Here is a 21,747-nt window from a genome sequence, read left to right on the forward strand (position 1 = left end):
CCTAAAGAGGGTCCCCCGACGCTCCCGGCCTGAGGGGCTCCGGCCGGGCGGCGGCGGCGGCACTTGCAGACCCTAGCGGACCGAGGACTGGGCCGCGGGGCCGCGCCCTGAGGTAAGTCTCAGGGCTCCGCGGCGTTCGGCCGGCTCCGGGCGGGCAGGCGTTTCCCCAGAGGCGCTCCGGGCTTGTCGCCTGAGTCTGGGCCGCAGTGAGTCGGCACCCGGGGCTTCCGAACCGCGCGACCGGGGCCGGGGAAGGACGCTGGCTGGCAAGAGGCCTCCACCCCGGCCCAGGTGAGTGCGGACCTGCGGCTCCCCCGCTCTGGGAGTCTCGGGAGCCAGTGGAAGCACGTCCTTCTTCTCCCCCCCCCCCCCCATCTCTCTGAAGGCGCCCAGAAACTTGGAGTTAGATGCTGTCGAAGACGTCTCCATTTCCAAAGGCGAACGAACGCTGTCCAGAGCGCACTTCAGAAATACAGGACTTGTTCACTGGACATTTTGTAATTGACTTCTCCCGCCTTGCCTAGCTCACTTGGATATTCTGGAAATCTGATGTTCGCTGTTTTCCTAATTGATTTTTATTTTTTAATTCTCTTGCATCCTCCCCCACCTTTTTTTTTTTTTTTTTTTTTTTTTTTTACTCGTAGTACAACAAGTTTATTACTTATCTGCAAAGGTGGTTAGAGTGGTCTGCAGTGTTGGTTCGTTTGTATGTAGTTTGAAATGAAAAAATAGAGGACTGATGATCTGTGTTGATGCGGTTGTTGTTGAAACAGAGTCTCCTTGACCCGTCCTGCTATGGTGGTGCATGCCTTTTATCCCAGCACTGGGGAGGCTAGAGGAGAGGCAGGTGGATTCCTGAGTTCAAGGTCTCACTAAGGAGTCTTGGATGGCAGGGAACTCAGATATCTGTCAGCTTCTGCATTCCATGTGTTGGTATTAAAGGTATGCACCACCATAACTGCCTTTTTTCTTCCTAGGGACAGGATATATGTAGCCTTGGCTGGCCTAGAACTTTCTAAAGTATTCCTTTGTGGCCTCAAACACAGACACAGACATTTCTCTGCTTCAGCTTCCCAAGTGCTGGTATTGCAAGTGTGAGTGATCTCCTGAGTTGTGTTGATATTAATTCAGGGAATTCTGGTGTGACTGTAAGACCCTCAGAATGAGGAGTCTCCCAGTTTTGGTCGATACCCCAAGAACTCAATTTCCAGTCCAGTTGCTGCAACACGCAAGAGGCTTTAATGAACAGGAAACATTTGCGCAAACGGGCTCCTCCAGCACACAGGCTAGAGAGAAGCCCCCCCCCCCAGGTGTTTTTAAAGGCAAAACCACAAGCTTAGGGAGGGGGTGGGACCCTCTGTCCATTGAGTACGTGACCCTTGGAGGCAGGATGGTCTGCTATTAGGGTCAACGGACCTTAGGGCCTCAGGGTGTGCTAATTAATCTTGTCTGGGCAAACCAGAGTTACAGCTATCCTAAGGACCCTATTCACCACCTGCTGACTCACAGGAAAGGAGGGGCAGTGTGAATTCTTGTTATCTGAGGGCCTTGTGAGAGGAAGTTAGCAAATTCCAAGGAACTGTTATTGGTTAGCTTTCCAGGTCAGACTGTCCTTCATTTTTTTTTTTTTTTTTTTTTTTTTTTTTTTTGGTCTTTCATGATAACATTGATGTTAGTGGTAGGTAATTGTGAAATGCAAAAGTCAGAATTGTGTTCAGGTGGACAGGAGAGGTTGATTACATAATGCTAAGAGGATACTGTAGGTGGTAGCAGTTACTACCTGAGCATCTACTCTTAAACAATGTCATTTGTTTCATGTGCACAAGTGTCTTGTCTACATGCATGTCTGCACCGTTTTTGTGCCTGGTACCTGTGGAAGCCAGAAGTGGCCTAATATCCTTGTAGAACTGGAGTTACAGATGGCTGTGAGCCACTGTGTGGGTGCTAGGATTTGACCCAGGTATTCTGGAAGAGCAGCCACTGCTCTCAGTGAACTATCTCTCCAGCCTCTTTGAGTATTACCTTCATTATCCACTGTTTGGGGATCAAGCCCAAATGGGTTTTTGGTTTTTTTGAGACAGGGTTTCACTGTCTAACCCTGGCTGTCCTGGAACTCACTCTGTAGTCCAGGCTAGCCTCAAACTCAGAGATCCGCCTGCCTCTGCTGGGATTACAGGTGTTCACCACCACCACCTGGCAAGCCCAAGTTTTTTCATAAATTACCCGTGAATTACATCCCAGTCCTGCTTGCATACTCTCCTTAAGTGACCTTTACTGGGGAGAAACACACAAATGTCCACTCACCCCAGGTGGCACCATTGACAGACTTGGCACACTCATATGGGCGTATGGGTGACACCAAAGCAGCTTAATCACTGAAGTCTTACCCTAACATAGATGATGACTTCCTTATAGCTGCCTAGGTGGAGTTCCCCCAATAAGTTTTTGCTCTCTCCCCACCCCCACCCCATAATAGGATTCTTCACCTACAAAGTAAGCCAGATCAAGAAAAATTGAAAAAGTATAACAGGTTTAATCTGACTGAGCAAAGCAACTCCCAGGTAGGTTCTCCAGTCCCAGAGATTTGAGGGCCAAAAAGCCAACCCTACAAATGAAAGCAAGGAGACTTAATAGGTCGTAGGCAAGGGGTGATGACATTCTGCCACTAGCTGGGTTTGTATGGCCAAAAGTTGAGCCCTTTAGGCAGGGACATGGGCTGCTGGCAACTTCAGGGGAGGAACTGCAGTTCCACCAAAAATCTGGACTGGGCTTTTTGCTGCATTTCCTTTGTTTGGAGACTCTGGGCGATGGAGTTTTGGAGAGAGACAGGACTTTCTGAATCATGCAGCGGCAAGCAGGAGGTACCATCCACACACACCCCATTACCTCTCTTCATCAAATCTTCTGCACTCCATATATTCCAGTACCTCAGAAGTCCATCAAGTATAACTTGGGCAGCATTATATTTAACTGACTGAGAAATGGGGGAAGGAGGTACTTGTGATTTCTGGGAAGAATCTAATGACCCTTCCCACCCTCTTGTTCTGTGAGGGAATGTCAACAGTCCTAATCTTTAAGGTCTCTTTCAAGTAGTCACAGATCTGATATAAGTGGTAATGGCTGTTATGCTCAGAGTTCTACAATAATGTTTGGGAGAATTTGTTAATGCCTTAATTGTTCAGGTTCTTGTTTTTTTTGTTGTTGTTGTTTTGTTTTGCTTTGTTTTGTTTTCCCAGACAGGGTTTCTTTGTGTTTCTTTGGCTGTCCTAGAACTAGATCTGTAGACCAGCCTACATCTGCCTTTATCCTGCATTGGGATTAAAGTCATGGGTCACCATCACCCAGCTCACTTTTTAAAAATTATGTACATTTGGGCTTTGTGGTGCATACTTTTACCCCAGCACTTAGAAAGCAGAGGCAGGCAGATCTCTGAGTTCCATGCAGAGGCCAGCTCAATCTATAGTAAGACCCTGTCTCATAAAGAAACAAAAGGACTAAGTACTAAGGAAATGAGGACAACAATTATAGGTGACATGATATAGTTAGTCAAAACACAGGAGTAAATGCCAGTAAACCAAGCAAGAAGCTAAGAGGAAGAAATAAAATATAAGGTATTTGTGAGAAGGTATTATTAAGGAATTTACCGCCAGCCTGAGAAAAATACAAAAAATTTCAGTAGGAAAGTAAGTTTTGAGCTGAGATTTTACTGATGAATAGAAATTAGGTGGATGTTGACTTCTAAAAGAGGGAAAGGTCCACAAAAAGAAAAATAGATGCCATAAAGGTGAGGAGCAATGTAAAGCTCATAGCATCTGGAGTATGGAGAGCATACAGGAGGGACTGGGTAGTGAAGTAGATCAGGACCAAACAAACTGAAGAGCCCAGGAATATGAAAAATTGTATGCCTATTCATATAGCTATGCTTATATTCTAGAGATATTGGAGCTGACAGCTCCAATAAGCAAGTTAACAGTTACTTCTTCATAACCCTTTGCTGTGTGTTTTTTCCAGTTATGGGCAAAGCAATGGTTAAGAATTAAGACAGAGCCACAGCTGTGTCAAGATAGACAGACTTTCATAAACATCTTGAACTAACACCCTGTAATCAAAAGTTGTAAACCCTAGAATGCACAGTTACTCAAGGCATAACCTCAAGATTGTGAAGATTCCTTTGACACCCCACCCTGTGTATGTTTCTTTGTTTTTGTTTTTTGCTATAAAAAGAAAGTAGTCTCTTCTTTTGGTTACAGTGTCAGATTTGGACCTGCTTGTGGCCCTAACTAATTAGAAGCTCTGGTACCCCATGTGATGGAATAAAGTTTGCTTCTGTTATCTGACTTTGGTGGTCTGCCCCCTATTATTTGCCCTACTCCAGGACCCAACAAAATCATGTCACCTTTTTATGTAATGTTACAGATTTGGGAACAATTTTTTTTTTTTTCAAAACTTACAGAAAGAGAAAAAATAACAAGTTAATTCAAGCAATGCTTTTTTTTTTTTTTTTTTTTTTTTTTTTTTTTTTTGCTAATGACTATTACTGTATTCAAGGAGGCACAGTAGAGAAACCACTGGAATAACTTATGGTATGGCTAAGGGGAAAGTTTTTATTGTGCATAAGAGAGAAACAGATTGGACATGGACAGGGCTATCTACAAGAGAAGGGAGAATAAGTAGCTAGAGAGCAAGAGAAATAGCCAAGCAGGGGGGATGTCCTTGCCATATAAAGAGAACAAAGGGTTATCTGAGAGGAGGGAACCCTGGGGAGGTTTACCTTGGACTTTGGAAGGTATAACAAGTTCTTGTGAATAGGGACTGAGGGAGCCTGGAGGTCTGTGTGGACTTTGATGTGCAGCCATAGATACATGTCAATGAAGTCATATATCCTTCCTGCCAGAGGTAAGGGAAATGACTTTGATAGATGGGAACCAGTTTCACAAGTTCCTGAAAAATGCTGTCTTTTTATCTAACCTCCAGAAATCTTCCTATAGTTCTGGTATAACAAGGCCTAGGCACAATTTTGAACTCCATCAGTGGGTCTGCCCTTTTGTGTGGGCAAATACAGTATCCCTTGGACCTGATACCTATGTTGTTATCTTCCTGCTTTTATTGCATGTCACTGGCAGAAATAATAATTTTTAACTATATGTGACTATTCCGGCAAATATCTAGTAGTGGTAATGATCATAACAATAAAGACCTCTAGGGTACAGTTAAAGGAACATACTTTTATTAAACCTATTAAGTCCAGCTATGGTAAAAATGTAAAGAACAATATTAGTTCTCTGTAATAGTGCCCAAAGGATTTGGACCTTATTCTAATAGCAGTTGGAATGGTCGAGGGGGTTTCTGCAGGAAAGTCCAAAAAATCAGATGTAGTCGGAAGTTTCTGTCCTGACAGCAGCTCCCAAATACTGAGACTTATATTAATTTAAATGCTCGACTAATCTCTTAGGTTTGTTATTAACTAGCTTTTACAATTTAAATTAGCCCTTATTTCTTAGCTAAGTTCTACCGAATGGCTCATTGCTTATTACCTCATTTTTGTACATGTCCTACTTCCTCTGTCAACTTCTCTGACTCCACCCTTCTGATAGCAGTGTAGAAACTGGTTTGAGTGAGGACTGGAATGGGGATGAGGGTCTTTGGAACATTCTAGACAGTTCAAGCCTACATAGTGAAACTTTGTGTCAGGAGAGAAAAAAAAAAAAAAAAAAAAAAAAAAAAAAAGAAAAACCTTTGGAAGCTGCAGAATGGCTCAGTCAATAAAGTACATTCCTTGGACAAGCTGAGGACCTGAATTTGGATCACCAGCTTCCACATAAAAGTTAATGGTGGGTGTCTATAATGTCAGCACTGCAGATGCAAAGTCAGGTGGATCTCTGGGGTTCACTGGCTTACCAGTGTAGCTGAACCAGTAAACCCCAAGTTGCAAGGGGGCACTCTCCCTGAAAAAAACAAGGGGGAGCATGTGAGGAGGAAACTCCTGAAACTGCCCGCTGACTTCCACATGCACCCACACATATCTGCACATACACACAAATATGGTGGGAAAACATCCAGGAAGTCACCTTACATTGACATTGGCCTCACATGTTGCCCTCATGAGTGTACTACATGAACACTTGCACACAAGCACACACCTAAAAGGAGAAAAAAACTTTAAAGTATTAACTTTAGCAGTTGAAGAAAGGTGTTTATTGGGTGATGAGGAAACATACAGCAGACACAGAAAAGACACTTTGCAAAATAGAGGGGGACTCAAAACAAAATCACCATTTAAAATATTACTAGTGTTGTATTTGTGGGATCTTTTTTCTTAATGTAAGTGTTTTGTTCACAAGAAGTCTAAAGCCTGGTGTTGGTGGCACACCCCTTTAATCCCAGCACTTGGGAAGCAGAGGGAGGTGGATCTCTGTGAGTTCGAGGCCAGCCTGGTGTACAAGAGCTAGTTCCAGGACAGGCTCCAAAGCTAAACAGAGAAACCCTATCTTGGAAAAATAATAATAATAATAATGTCTATACACCATGTGTGTGCCACATGCCCTCTCAGAAGTCAGAGAGAATGGTGTGTTAGGGTTTCTATTGCTTTAATGACAAAACACCATGACCAGAAATCAAATTGGGGAGAAAAGGGTTTATTTATTTATTTGACTTACACTTCAGCATTGTTGTTCATCACTGAAGGAAGTCAAGACAGGAATTCAAACAGGGCAGGTTCCTGGAGCTGACACAGAGAGCATGGAGGGGTGCTGCTTACTGGCTTGCTTCCTATGGCTTGCTCAACCCCCCTTTCTAGTAGAACCCAAGACCAGCAACCAAGAACACCACCCATCATGGCCTGGGCACTTTCCCCATTGACCACTAAATGAGAAAATGTCTTACAGCTAGATCTCAAGGCATTTTCTCAGCTGAGGCTCCTTTGATGATTCTATAGCTTGTGTCAAGTTGACGCACACAGTACAGGTATAAATTGAACTGGAGATACCAGTAGTTGTGAGCTGCCCTGTGGGTGCTGGGGTTCTAACTAATCCTCTGCAAGAGCAATAAGATCTCTTAACAACTGTCATCTCTCCAGCCCCTCCTCTTTTTATTTTGTTTTTAGACCAGGTCTGACTACATGGCCCCAGCTGGCCGAGAACTCACAGAAATTGGCCTGCCTGCTTCCCTGGAGAGAAGGTTAAAGACTTCAAAAAAAACAAAACAAAAAAAAACCACAGGGTCTTTCTGAGGCCCAAACTCATTTTTAGCAACATAGCTGGAGATGACCTTGAACTCATCCTGCCTCTGCTTCCCAGGTATTAGGATTGCAGGCATGTGGCATCACACATTGCTGCTGCATTTCTTTGTTTTGTTTTAGATGAAAATTACCCTGGTGAATTTGGGCAGTTGTTCAAACCCTTTTAGAACTACTTTATGGTTGTTGTATAAAAATGGCAGGAGAGTGCCGGGAGGTTGTGGCACATGCCTTTAATCCCAGCACTGGAGGTAGTAGCAGGCTACCTGGGGACGGGACAGAGGCCAGGAGCAGTCAGGAGAGAGATGGAGGTGGGTAAGGCTCACCTGTTATGGAAAAGTAGCGAATGTGCACAGGAAGTTCTTTTAGTGGCTACAGCTAAGAACATATCCTGTCAGGACCCCAAGGGCAGACCAGTACAGATGCCTGAATACTATATCAATGGTTACATGATAACTTACATGTTAAAGAATACTGATACATAGGAATAAATTTTTTTATGATAGTTGAGAACTTTAAACTTTTGTTTCTTTTTACTTTTGCAGTAGCAGAAAGAGAATGAAAGAAGTAGATAACCTTGACAGTATAAAAGAAGAATGGTAAGTTAACCCAAGTATTGAGTTAATAGCCTTTGTTTTTTGTTGTTTTTGTTTTTTGTTTTGTTTTTTTCGCATCTCACTGGCAGAAATAGTAAAGCAGCTAATTCTATAGGATTACTTATGCAAATTGTGGTGGTTTGTTGTAGTTTTTACCTGTAGTCACACTCATTGAATAGGTTGTTGGTTGTCATGCAGGTTTGTATCCTAGAGCCCTTCCTTCCCTTCTCATGACCATGGTTACTTTTCTCTTTATTATCATTCCTTTCTTTGTAGGGATTGAACCTAGGGCCTCACATATGCAAAGCAAGCACCCTACTACTGAGCTGTATTCCCAGCTCTTTTTGTGACAGGCCAGCACTAAATTGCCCCAGTTGACCTTAAACTCACTCTGTTGCCCACAAGTTCATTGAATTTACAGAGCTCCCCCAGTCTGCTAAGTAGCTGGAGATACAGGCTTCCACCACCAGGCCAGGCTGTGACTGTAGTTTAAAAACTGCTATCTGGATAAAACTCATTAACCTTATATTGTGTATGTGTTTGTGTGTGCCTGTGTTCCATATGTGTGTGTGAAAGTCAGAGGACAACTTTGTGGAGTCATTTCTCTCCTTCCATGATTATGTGGGATCTGGGGACTGAACACAATAAGTACTTTTACCACCTAAGCCAATTTACTGAGCCCTAAATACATTTTTCTTTTTTTTTTTTTTTTTTTCCTGGTTTTGGTCTTAATTTTTTGAGACAGGGTTTCTCTGTGTAGCCCAGGCTGTCCTGGAACTCACTCTGTAGACCAGGCTGGCCTTGTCAGAGAGATCCTCCTTCCTTTGCCTCTGGAGTGCTGGAATTAAAAAGTGTAATTTTTTGTGCTTTTGGGCTAGTGTTAGACACATTTGGCATTTATAAAGATATTTTTAGTTATTTTAGCACTTTAAGTGGAGATCAATAAACAACTGTTATACTCTGAGATCTTTTTTAAAATGTGTTTTTCAAAGATTTAATTATGTGTCTGTGTAAGAATATTGCATCTGAGTGCAGATGCCTTAAGAGGCTAGAATACAGCATCAGATCTTCTGGAACTGTATTTACCATACTTGTGAGCTGCCATGTATAGGAATCGTCTTCTTAGCCTCCTACTGACCTCTTTAAAAATTCTTTTTAAAATTCTGGGGCAAGTGAGATAGCTCCCTTGTTGTCAAGCTTGATACCTTAGTTTGATTTTCAAGACCTATGGTGGAAAGAGTAAACAAATTCCTGTAATTCCCACAAGTTTTTCTCTGACCTCCATAATGCTTCTATACATGTACACCTATACGCATACTCATGCACATAATATAATAATGAACATCTAGTTTGGGTGCTCTTAAATTAATTTTTTAATTTCCAAAGCAATGAGTTTATTATGGCATTTCCATGTGTGTAACTCTGGTTTGTTATCATTTGTGCCTTCATACAGTATGGATAAATGTCAAGGGCCCTGCTAGACAGCCTAAAATACAAAAGATACTTGTAATTAAGCAATGGCTTTCCTGCAAGGGCCACAGCCTGAGGGGATTCTGTTCTCTCAGGCACCTAAACTTTACCTAATCTAAAGAACTCACAATTCAATGTTTGAAGTGGAATTCTGCTGGCTCAGAGAGGCTGAATAGCAAGTAGCTAACCTTCTCCCTGTGCTGGAGTCTTCTCTCCACCCCCACTTAAAAACCCTTGCTAGAAGTGATAACTCCTTACCACTTCCTGTCAGCTACGTGCTGACTCAGCTGCCTGCTCAAAGGTTAATTTTATTTAATCAAACATATCTTTGAATGGTTAACAGATAACCCTCACAGCAAAAAGCTAGCCTACCCCAAGTGTCTATAGAACTGGTCTATATTAAAACGTGTTTAATGACTTACCCAGGATTACTTCTTTATTAACTTAGAGGTTACAGCACTTGATTTGTATTTTATTTTAATTTTATCTTATTTTGTTTTTAGGGTTTGTGAAACAGGACCTCCTGACAATCAACCCCTCAATGATAATCAACAAAGGGATTGTGACTATTTTGTTGACAGCCTATTTGAGGAAGCAGAGAAGGTTGGGGCCAAATGTTTGTCCCCAACTGAACAGAAGAAACAGGTAAATGTTCCTTATTGGCCTCTAGGAGGATCCCTGAAGTCAAAACTACTTTTATAATAGTAAAGCTATTATTTACCATTTTCATTATGTTGAATTTACACAGGTGTCAGAAAAGCAACAATGGGTAAAGCTGTTGGTATCTGAGCAGAAATCATAGCAGTCACAACCGAGTTATCAACAGTTGTGTTGCTTACTTGAATTTACAAACCAAATAAATGTTGCTTCCAGTTAAGAATGTCTGTGATGGGGCTGAGGAGTTGGCTCAGCTGGTAGAATGCTTACATAACAGACACAAAGCTCTGCATACAATCCAGCACTTCATAAACTGGGCATGATGAGATGCATGTGTAACCTCGACACTCCAGAGATGGAAAGTCAGGACAACTGGAGTCCAAAGTTGTCCTCAGCCACCTAATTAGGTCAAGGCTGGAATATTCAGGATGGAAGGAAGCCAAGGTGATGGCTGTCAAGTTTTACATGGCAAGCACTCTAAGTGTGAGAAAGTGGATTGGGACTCCCAGCTTGGTGGATAGCCAGTCTAGCTGAATTGGTGAACTCCAGGTTCTAGTAGAGATCCTGTCTCAAAAAATAAAATGGGGATGAGCTGGAGCAATGGCCTAGCAGTTAAGAACACTGACAGCTCTTCCAGAGGACTAGGGTTCAATTCCCAGCACCCACATGGCAGCTCACAACTTTCTGTAACTCCAGTTCCAGGGGATCCAAACAGCCTCACACTAATGCATATAAAATAAAATTAAATTAAAAAAAAATAAAATGTGGAGTTGTGATGGCTGACTCACTGAGAAGCACACCTGTTGCACTCAATCTGAAACCCACATGGTAGGAGAGAAGTGACTAAGCCATCTAGGAAACTTGTTTTTTGTTTGTTTGTGTCACACAGGTTTTTTTTGTGTAGCTTCGGTTTTCTTGGACCTCTTATGTAGACCAGGCTGGCCTCAGACTTTCCTCGGCCTCCCCAGTGCTGGGCTTAAAGGTGTGTACCACCACTGTCCAGCTTTGGAAACGTTTTTTTATTATACCTTTGTAACTGCATGCCCATATATGGTTTGTGTCTTTTATTTTTTTAAAGCTATTTCAATCATAATAGTACCATTTATAAACTCTAATAAATCATAATTTAAAAAATAAATAAAGACCTGAAAATGTAGCCCATTTCCTTATTTTATGTTTTTGAGTGTTTTGTCTGAATGTACACACACGCACACGCACACATATGTACCATGTGTGTGCTGGCTGCCCACAGAGAGCATCACTTCTCCTGGAGCTAGAGTTACAGATGTTAGTGGATCAGGTACCAGGAACCAAACCAGCAACAGTACTCCTAACTGCCTAACTGTCTTTTTTTTTTTTTTTTTTTTAAAGATAATTTATTTAACTTTACTTTATGTACATTGGTGTGACGGTGTCAGTTGCAAATGGCCATGTGGGTATTGGGAACTGAACCTGGGTCTTGTGAAAAAGCAGCCAGTGCTTTTAACTGCTCAGTCAACTCTCCAGCCCCTCTTTATTGATATAAGATAACAATTAAAGAAGACATTAACATCAACTTCTGGCCTCTACATGTGGCACACACACATGTGTACCCATTAGACTTGGCTGTTTTGGCAGGCATTTTCACAGAATAATTAAATGGGCCTGGTACTTCAAGGGAGACAACTCACAAACTGTATTTGTTACAAATGCAAAGATTTTAGTCAACTTTCAACCAGAATAGGAATTTGGAGAAATCTCTTTCATGCACTTGTCAGCTTTTCAAACTAGAATTTCCTCATGATGTTAGTCTTCTTTTAATAATTATGTCTGTCACATAAGGAAATATATTAGCATTTAGATTTTCATGGCTTAGGGGACCACTATTTTCCAAATGACTAATATATATGTTATTACAAAATCATTCATGAGCTGGGTGTGATGGTACAGGTAAGCCTGTGAACTCAGAACTTGGGCTCAGGTAGGACGATCTGGAGTTCAAGGCCAGCCTAGGCTATTTAGTGAGCTCAAGCTCAGCCTTTCTTACAGTTCATTCCTTTCTTCGCTGCCTTGTAGGTAGATGTAAATATAAAATTGTGGAAAAACGGTTTCACAGTCAATGATGACTTTAGAAGTTACTCTGATGGTGCAAGTCAGCAGTTTCTGAACTCCATCAAAAAGGGGTAAGCAGGGTATGGTAGAAGTGAACTTCAAGAACGCTTCATACGAAAGGATCATTTGTAATGGTGATTGTGCCCCTTGACACCTTCATAGACATATACTGTCTCTTCTGTGAATTTACATCTCTTCCCTGGGCTAGGGGGTGGGCAGGGGAGTTGGGTTGTTTGTTTGTTTGTTTGTTTGTTTGTTTGTTTGTTTGTTTGAAATAACAGCCAGAGCTGGGGAGATGGTTCAAGAGTCTCTGCTGCTTCAGTTTGGGGGCCTCTTTTGTCATCCAAGGGCATCTGCCTTCACATGCATACACTTACACGCATAAACATAGGTAAAATCTTTAAATAGCAGGCTCATTTAGTCTCAGCTAGCCTTGAAATCCAAGGTATAAACTACCATATCTAGTTTAAATTTATCTTTATCTTTCTTTCCCCCAACACCTCCCCAGGACAGGCTCCAAAGCTACACAGAGGAACACTGTCTGGAAAGAAAAAAGAAAAACAAAACAACAACAAAAAAAGTAGCAGCATGTAATCAAGTACCACCATGGCTTGCTTATATGCTGCTAAAAATTAGACTAAAGTCCTGCACATGCCAGGGAAGTGCCCCTGACAGCCAAACCACCTCCTTAACCCATATGTTATACTTCTACATATAGAAATCTTTTGGCAGCCGGAATGTGTATCTCAGAAAAAAGGAAAACAAGAACTTTATCATTTTCTTTCAAAGGGAATTACCTTCAGAATTACAGGGAGTTTTTGATAAAGAAGAGGTGGATGTCAAAGTTGAAGATAAGAAAAATGAAGTGTGTATGTCTACAAAGCCGGTGTTCCAGCCCTTCTCAGGACCGGGCCACAGACTAGGAAGGTGAGTATGATTATTGTGACATTTTCTTATTCTGACCGTACAGAACTCCTGCAGGAAGTGATTATTTTCTTTCTGATGCTGGGACTCCAACATAGGGACCATAAAACATGTAAGGCAAAAGGTTACTACTGAAATAAATTCCCAGCTCCCAAATGAGATTTTTTTTTTTTTTTTTAAGGTTGATTTGGTTTTGGTTTGCTTTATTTTAGGCAGGTTCTTTATATGTTTTTATATGTCTAAGGGTGGCTTTGAAATTATGGCCCTCATGCAGATTGGACCAAGGATTTGTGTATGCTAAGCAAACATTTTACCAACTAAACTATATACCCAGTCCCTTATTTGCATTTATTAGTAGTGGGAAGGTGTGTACACTTTCAGTTTTACATATGGAAACTTTTAGATATACCTTTCAAAATACTTTGCTTTTTTCCCCTTGATTACTCAGAGCTAACCTCTACAGAGAAAGTAATTTCTTTTAGAGATTCATCCAGTATCCCAGGTAATACTAATTTACATGTCATTCTGTAAGTTTACAGATTAATTGGGTGTACATAATTTCATTTAATTCCTAGAACATATTTGTTGTGAACATAACTAACATTTATTACTGAGGGAGTAGTTGTGACTGTCTAAAATTCTTCCTAGAAATGAGGAAACATGTATCTGAATTTATTGTTCCAATTTTCTTAGTGCTACACCAAAAATCGTTTCTAAAGCAAAGAGTATCGAAGTTGAAAATAAAAGTACTTTGTCTGCTGTTCCACTGAACAACCTGGAGCCCATCACCAGGATCCAGATCTGGTTGGCCAATGGGGAAAGGACTGTCCAAAGATTTAACATTTCTCATAGGTCAGTCCTGTTTCTGTGCTTGACTGATTTGCTTTCCAATTCTAAATTTCATCTCTTCTTTTAGGTTTAGATAACACTGATTTTTTTGAGAACTAATGAAGGCTTTTTAAAATAAATAGCTCTCTAAGTTTAATGTGTCAATCAACATAGGATTCTTAGACTCAACTATGTTTAGTCTGGGGTATTTTTTGCTTTGTTTTAGAGTTTTTAAACTTAGTATCATGTTTATTGGGGTGTCTTCTGTACTGTAGTTAGTTCATTCTCTCTCTATTTTTTTTATTGCCTCACATTCATTAGGCATATATACCTATCAGTAGACTACAGCCCAGCCCAATTTTTGTCTACCATATTCTACCATACATAATTGTTTATCCATTTTATTCATTGGCAACAGTCCAAGTTTAAGTTTATTTCTGCAGCTGTGTCAGTCTTCTGCTCCACAGTATAGTCACAAAACCTCACAAAACATGGTACTGAGTTTTAAAAAATTATAGAACAGGGCAGGGGGTGGTATAGGCCCTTCATGTCAGGGTTTGGGAGACAGAAGCAGTGGATCTCTGAGTTAGGCCAGCCTGGTCCACATAGTGAGTTCCAGGCCAGGCCAGCTAAGGCTACACAGTGAGACCCCATTTCAAAAAAAAAAAAAAAAGAGAGAGAGAGAGAAAAGGAAAGGAAAGCGCTACAGAGCAAGTTCACTATAATTGTATTTATAGTCAGAAAAAGTGCAACTCTTGTTTCACAGTCTCTTTCTGTGTTTCCTGGTGTGGCTTTGTGGGTCTCACCTGGGCTCATTTCCAGGTCACTGACTCTGGGTCTGTCCCTTCTGTCTCCCACTTACTTAAACCATCAAAGGAGCTGGTCCTCTCCTCATAGCAAAGGTAGAGACACTGTGGCAGTCAGCCTCCTTTGAGTATGAGTGCACTTGTGTTAACTCAGTATTATCCTCTACTGGCTGTGTTCTGTTTGTTCATCTGTCTTATCCTCTTCCCCCATGGTATCCATTTTTTTTTTAATAAAAATAGATCCAATTTTATTAAGGATTTCAAATTACACATTTCAAACTTCTGGAATGGGATAGAACCATTTGGGGAGCAACCAAATGTCATCATGAACACTGATCCCCAGTGTCCATCTACAAAGCACATCCCATTATACAAGAGCCACCAGCTACCCAATCACTTTGGCAACAGCTACTTCCTAAGGAAGGGAGGGAGGGAGAGAGAGAGGGAAAGACTGTGCTAGCTCCTTGATAAAGTGGGGTTCTACCTTTAGGTTACAAACTTCAATGGTCAAGAAAATAAGCTGTGTTTAGATGAACTATGATTACTGAAAATACCACAAACCATCTTAATAGAAAGCAACCAACCATTTTCAAAATAAAGGAAATATAACAGGTTAAGGGCTTCCAGTAGTTAAAAAGGTATTCACACTCTAAGACCTCAATACTAAAATTTCACAAAAAGAACTATTATCTCTCCACTAAAGAAAAAAAAAAACTTCAATGTAAAACAAATTTTATTAACAGCAGGAATGATACTGTCCTCCAAGTACAATCCAATTAATATACCCTGTGAAAACAAGTTCCTTCCCCAAAATGAACAGTAATTAGCCTGAGGTATTTTAAACGTGGCTCTCAGCATCTAAAACTTAGTCACCTCCCCTCCTCTGCTATGGCCTCTTTATCACTTTGGGATTTATTAAACTGTGGTCACTTGAAACACTGTGGTATCCATCCATTTTAATTCAGATGCCTGCACCTGCTCTATACTCTCCATTCTGTTGTTTTTGTTGTTTATTTTTAGTGTTTTTTTGTTTTGTTTGTTTGTTTGAGACAGGGTTTTTCTTTGTAACAGTCCTGTCTTGGCCATCCTTGAACTCTCATTATAGACCAGTCTGGCCTTGAACTCAGAAATTGCCTGCCCTGAGTGCTGGTATTAAAGGCGTGCAACACCAACAACCAACTCTTTTGTTTCTTTTTACTTAAAATTTTTTATTCTTTGTGTGTATGCCTGTGCACACAAACATACATTTGTTATTGTATGTTCCTGAACAGATTTTTGTTTTTTTGTTTTTGCTATTGGGTTTTTTTGGTTGTTGTTCTTTTGTTTGTTTTTGTTTTGAGACTGAACAAAAACCTACTATGTGACCCTAGCTGGCCTAGAACTCTTATTACATAGACCAGACTGGACTTAATATTCATTCTGCTATTTTACATTCTATGTATGTATGTATGTATGTATCTTGTATGTGTAGGTGGTTAGGTCGGGAGCACACAAGTGCTGTGCCTGGGTGGGGGGGGGGGTGTATGTCAGAATCTATTCTCTTTCTGTCATGTGAGTCCTGGGGGTTTAACTCAGGTTATCTGCTTTGGCAGCAGGTGTTTTCACCCACTATTACAGCATTTGAAGTTTGCATTTTTTTCTTTAGTGTAGGTTGGTTGGTTGGTATTTTTTAGGCCAGTATTCTATCACTGAACTGTCTGTTTTTTACTTTGCATTAACTTTGACACATTTCTCACCAAGTTGCTAGGCAGGCCTTGAACTTTCTCTGGATTCCAGGCATTTTTTCCCTAGTCTTTTCTACAGTTTTTACTTGTTTTGTTTTTAATATAGGATTTCCTGTATCCCAGGCTTAGGAAGTAGAGGCAGGAGGATCATAAAAGTTCAAAGATAGTCTTGACTACATAGCAGGTTTGAGACTGGCCAGAGCTACATGAAATTCTGTCTTGAAAAAAATAGATTTTACATTAGTTTGGAGGTGTATCTCAATGCTTGCCAAAATGTTGGGTTTAATTATCATCATTGAAAAGTACAAAAAAAGTTTACGTCACTGACTCAGCTGATATATGAAGAACATGGACCTCAGAGAACACAGAGAAACCCTGTCTTAAAAAAAAAAAAAAAAACAAAATCCCCCACAACCCCACAAAGATGAACTAACTTTGATCCACATTCAATAGCTGCAATGGTTATAGGCTGTAGATGTAACTCAGTTGGTAGAGTGCACTCTCTCTCTCTCCTTCCCTCCCTCTCTCTCTGTCTCTCTCTTAAAAGGTAACCTTAGAACTTGGACTCCAGGTGAGTAGTAGTTGTTCTTGGCAAGCATGTCTGAGTCTCTGGGTTTGTTCCCAAAGATATAGCTGTCTCCCATGGTGTGAAGTACCTGCCTAGCATCCACAAGGCCTGGGTTCAATCTCCAGTACCATATAAACTAACTAGGCACTGGACTATAGTCCCAGTACTGCTTTAAAAAACAAATGAGTAGTTGTATCCTATAAAACTTTCTCTGTTCTCTATTTTAACAAATCCAAATATCTATACAAGTCGATGCTACCTTAAATTAGCTAGTTCAGGTTTCCATAAATTAATAGTTTATGGTATTTTGCAGGGTGAGCCACATCAAAGACTTCATTAAAAAATACCAAGGATCTCAGAGAAGCCCCCCCTTTGTCCTGGCAACAGCTCTTCCTTTCCTCAGACTTCTGGATGAGACGCTCACACTGGAAGAAGCAGATTTGCAGAATGCTGTGATCATTCAGAGACTCCACATAACTTCTGAACCTTTTAGAAAACTCTGACAGTTTTGAATTTTGAGAGACAGAGGGAAATGATGGTTGGAAGTGGACTTGCATAAGTGGGAGACAAAAGTCAGTTTGAGCTTAAGGTTTGAGTACTACTTAATTCCTTATGAGGGGGATTAAGTTAATGCACCTTTCTCAAAGGCCACTCCGAAAAAATAAGTATTTTCAAATTCTAGTTAACCAATACATATTAAATAGCTGTATCATTAATCTTAATGTGCTCTAAATTAGCAAAGTATGCATAGCATTAGCATTGAAACATTATTTCCAAACAGCAGATATTAATATAAATGTTAGCTATCTCAGTTTTAAATAGCAACACTTAAAATATTGTACATGACTTGTTAAAAGCATCAATGTAATTATTATGTTGCCTACACCTTCTCAGTTTTCACTCTGTGATAGCAAAAGATATTCAAATATTAATTTGGCAACAGTATCTAAGATGTATAATGTTTTAGGAATAAAATTGTATAGCTTAGTACAATGTCAGTATTGGGTGCCTACACACTTTTCTATACCTTTTATATGTAATTTTATGGGCTGGGGATGTAGTTCAATGGTAGAGTATTTGCCAAGCATTTATGAAACCCTAGGTTCAATCAATCCCCAGCCCCCTAAAAAATATCTTAAATCCTTTTTTTTCTTATTTATTTATTTAATGTATATAAAGATAATATATTAAAATTAGGAAAGGGAATACCAAATTCAAGAGAAATACATATAAAATTCATACAGTAGGCTTAAGGAAAGAGAAACATATTAACATATATAAAGCATATAAAAAATAACATACATGGCACTTCTTCAAAGGGGGCTTTGCTCCCCATCCAGCCCCCAGAGCCAGGGACACCAGTCCAAAGGACAGAGGCCTAGGAGGAGGCCTTGAGGCAGTTGCAGATAGTTTCAAGCTCAACAGCTACAAGCCACAGTCAGCTAGCCAGTTCCCTGCAGCAGCTCTGTTCCTCCAGAAGCATAGGCAGTGCAGTATGTATAGAAGTCCTCTTATCAATGTAGATCACTGCTGCCATTGGAGGCACAGGATAAGTTTGGTGTGGTTCTGGAAGAAATGAATTTGTACACTACTATTGCTGAGGTGTGCCCTGCATGTACAGAGCTGTGTTTGCAGGTAGAGCAGGTTGGCCAGCTCATCACTTTCTGCAGGATGTGATGCTGGCCCCTGCCTTCAGCAGGTGTTCACTCAGGTAACAGGTGGAAATACGGGAGGAGAGTGGTGGTCTTCAAGGAGTTAAGGTGAGAGCTCATGGTGAGGTAGGACTCCATGCCATCACACTATGTACTATAAGCTGTCACCATCTTCATAGGGGATAAGGTATGCTGAGTTATTAAAGAGCAAACAAAGACTTCTCCAAGAATCACAGTTCATTCTCTTCCAAATTTCTCCCCCAAAACTAGGAATTTATTTTTAGCTAGTATTTGTAACTACCATTTGTTTGCCACCTCTCAACTAAAATGTATTTTATTTTGTTATATTATAAATTTGTGAATGTATCTACATTTCTCATGTATCTACCAAAAAAAAAAAAAAAAAAAAAAAAAAGCCTACTTTGTGGATTTCTCCATTTCTAATTAACCAAGAATTTCTAATTCTTGTGTATCTTGTAGAGTACATGTCAGGGAGAAGTTTCAATAGGAAAGGAAGAGCAGTCATCAGCAATAACTTGTGTTTTTTTAAACTGTGAAATTGTTAGTATAAACAATGTTCTTAAAGATAATCATCTGATAAAGCTTTTTACTTGAAATTTAAGAGTTGTGAAGTTGCTAGAGTCCTCACCCCATGTTGACTTTGGGAGAATAAATGCCAAGGGAAGCAAAACTTGAAATGAGTGAGCATCTTAGGAGTGAGATGCAATTTGACCCAAGTCATTGCTTCAGATCTGTCACCAGTCAGTTATCTTGCAGATAAGCTGGACATACAGAAGTACATAACTGATTTTCACATCCTGATTTGCTAATTAGATTACTATGCACTATCAAAGCTAAAATAATCTTACTTTATCACAACTCCATTCAGTATACTTCATGTTTCCAAACATTGACAGTGCAGTGTGTGTATTTATTTTAGTGCCTTAATACATTGTAAATATTATTTTACAGTGTGTTACATTTGTTTATGCTCTGGAACATTTGTTTAACGATGTAAAGATGTGTTGCTTTTGTTAATGCTGCATTTGTTTAACTCTGTGAAGCTGTGATTCTTAGCCATTATCGAGGCAGGAAAAAAGATAGGAAGGGCAGGCAGAGAGAATAGATATGAGAAACGAGAAAGGACAAAGAAGGAGCAAGATAGAACAAGGAGAGAGGACGATGTCAGGGGCCAGCCACCCAATCAGCCAGGAGTAAGAGTGAAAGTAAGATATACAGAAGAAAAGGTAGTTTGGATAATGTAAGTTAGGAAACACTATTTAGAAACAAACCAAGCTAAGGCCAGGCATTCATAAGAAAAAATAAGCCTCTGTATGTGATTTATTTGAGAGCTGAGTGGCAGGACCCCCAAAAGAGCAAAGAGCCAAAGAGTAAACTACAAACAACATTAATATATTTTTGATGTGGTATTTTGCTAATAGCTAAATAAACTGTTCTAAGATAAAGTGCTGTTCATTGAAAGGATCTGTGAAATAATTTACACTTGTTATAAAACAGTTATATGTGAATTCTTTTGTCATTATTTGTCATTCAGTTTGAGAATCAATGATTATTTCTTAGATGCCTTTTCTTTAACCAATGTTACCTTCATTTCATGTTCAGAAATGTGAGAAAGTGATATTTTAGTACCAGCCCAGCAGTTGTATTTGTTCTTATGACATAGCAAGGAGGTTTAGTGGTTTAGTAATATATTCCTTTGTTCTATTTTACCAAAAAAAAAAAAAAAAAACTGCTTCAGTAAAAAGTTGCTCATCATCCTGGATCCTCAGAAATGACTTACTCATTACATTTATAGCTGGCTCTTTGTCATTTGTTTTAGATTGTTTTGGCACAGACAATTCATACTCATTATAGAAAATTATAAAATACCAATTCTAAAGATAATCTCAGTATAAATTGACATGGGTTCTGCCAGGCACACACACACAAAAAAAAATAGTCAATGATTTTTTAAAGTCTATTCAACTATATTATTCAACCAGGATATCATTTTGGAAATTTGCATCTCCTTGAAAAGGAGCTCTTGAGTGCGGTGGCACACACCTTTCATCCCAGCGCTTGAGGCAGAGACAAGCGACTCTCTGAGGCCAGCCTAGTCTACAAATCAAGTTCCAGGACAACCAGGGCTACACAGGGCACCTGTCTCTAAGAAAGACATACACAGCCAGCATGAGCATGTTTTTATGTCCTTATATAGATCATCTGTGTATCTTTAGAGTATGAAGTATGGATTTCAAAGTGAGATACTAATTTGTTATTAAAAGTTGCTTGTGTATCCCAATACAAGTAGTTTATAATTTGTGAATATTGTCCCCCACACTTGGGAGATACCGTCACCCTGCCACATATGATTATTTGCTGCACAAAGTTTGTCATTTTACTGTCGTACAACTTGTGCTTGTGTCCTAAGGTACAGTTGTCTAATATGCACATTGTACCTGCTGTTGCCTGTGCCCCCAACAAACCAGGTTGAGCCGTCCATTCTCCATATGCTTAACTCAGAGTCAAATGAATGGTGAAAAGGGAGGGAGGCATTGTCAGTGTGAGCACGATGAGGAGAATAACAAAAGATCCAATGACCTCCAAAGTCCAAGAGGGAGTGGAACTTCCCTGTCCGACCAAGGTGGACCATGCAAGACTAACAGACAAATGGAGATCCTTCTCTAAGTTCCTTCTGGTTGCCCAGGGCCTTTTCTCCCAAGAGGAGTTGCTTTGTTTTGTTGTATTGTTGGGGGAGGGAGCTCTGACTAGTTTCTCGGATCCATTGTTTCGTAGCCTGATAATACACAGCAAGCTGGTCACACTATTTTGACAGGAGTTTTATACAGTGCGGCCTTTTGCCTTTTAAAGCACTTTCTGGGATCCCCCCCCCCCAGACAGTTTCTCTGGCTTTGGAGCCTATCCTGGAACTTGCTCTTATAGATCAGGCTGGTCTCGAACTCACAGAGATCCGCCTGCCTCTACCTCCCAAGTGCTGGGATTAAAGGCATGTGCCAACTTCCTGGGATTTTGCACACATAACTTCATTCACTTCCCGGACTTGGTTGCACAGACATACCTACCAGTTACCTATAGGAAGCCTGGGAAATATGTCAGACTGAAAGGCCACTCAGCTATAATTTAGTCTGAACATGTAAAGTGTATTGCTTCATTTAAAGAATAAATTTATTTGCTGG

General features: G+C 40.3%; 1 protein-coding gene across 1 annotated transcript; it reads left to right on the forward strand.

The window, feature by feature from the left end:
* On the forward strand, positions 1 to 20,363 carry Ubxn2a (UBX domain protein 2A). Its single transcript, XM_051181698.1, has 7 exons — positions 1 to 112; positions 7,780 to 7,833; positions 9,804 to 9,945; positions 12,013 to 12,119; positions 12,838 to 12,975; positions 13,666 to 13,824; positions 17,212 to 20,363. The coding sequence occupies exons 2-7, from the start codon at positions 7,793 to 7,795 to the stop codon at positions 17,399 to 17,401; spliced, it is 777 nt and encodes a 258-aa protein (XP_051037655.1). The 5' UTR covers positions 1 to 112; positions 7,780 to 7,792; the 3' UTR covers positions 17,402 to 20,363.
* The last annotated feature ends 1,384 nt before the right edge of the window (positions 20,364 to 21,747 follow it).

This window comes from Phodopus roborovskii, unplaced genomic scaffold (assembly GCF_943737965.1).
Source record: "Phodopus roborovskii unplaced genomic scaffold, PHOROB, whole genome shotgun sequence".
NCBI classification, from domain to species: Eukaryota; Metazoa; Chordata; class Mammalia; order Rodentia; family Cricetidae; genus Phodopus; species Phodopus roborovskii.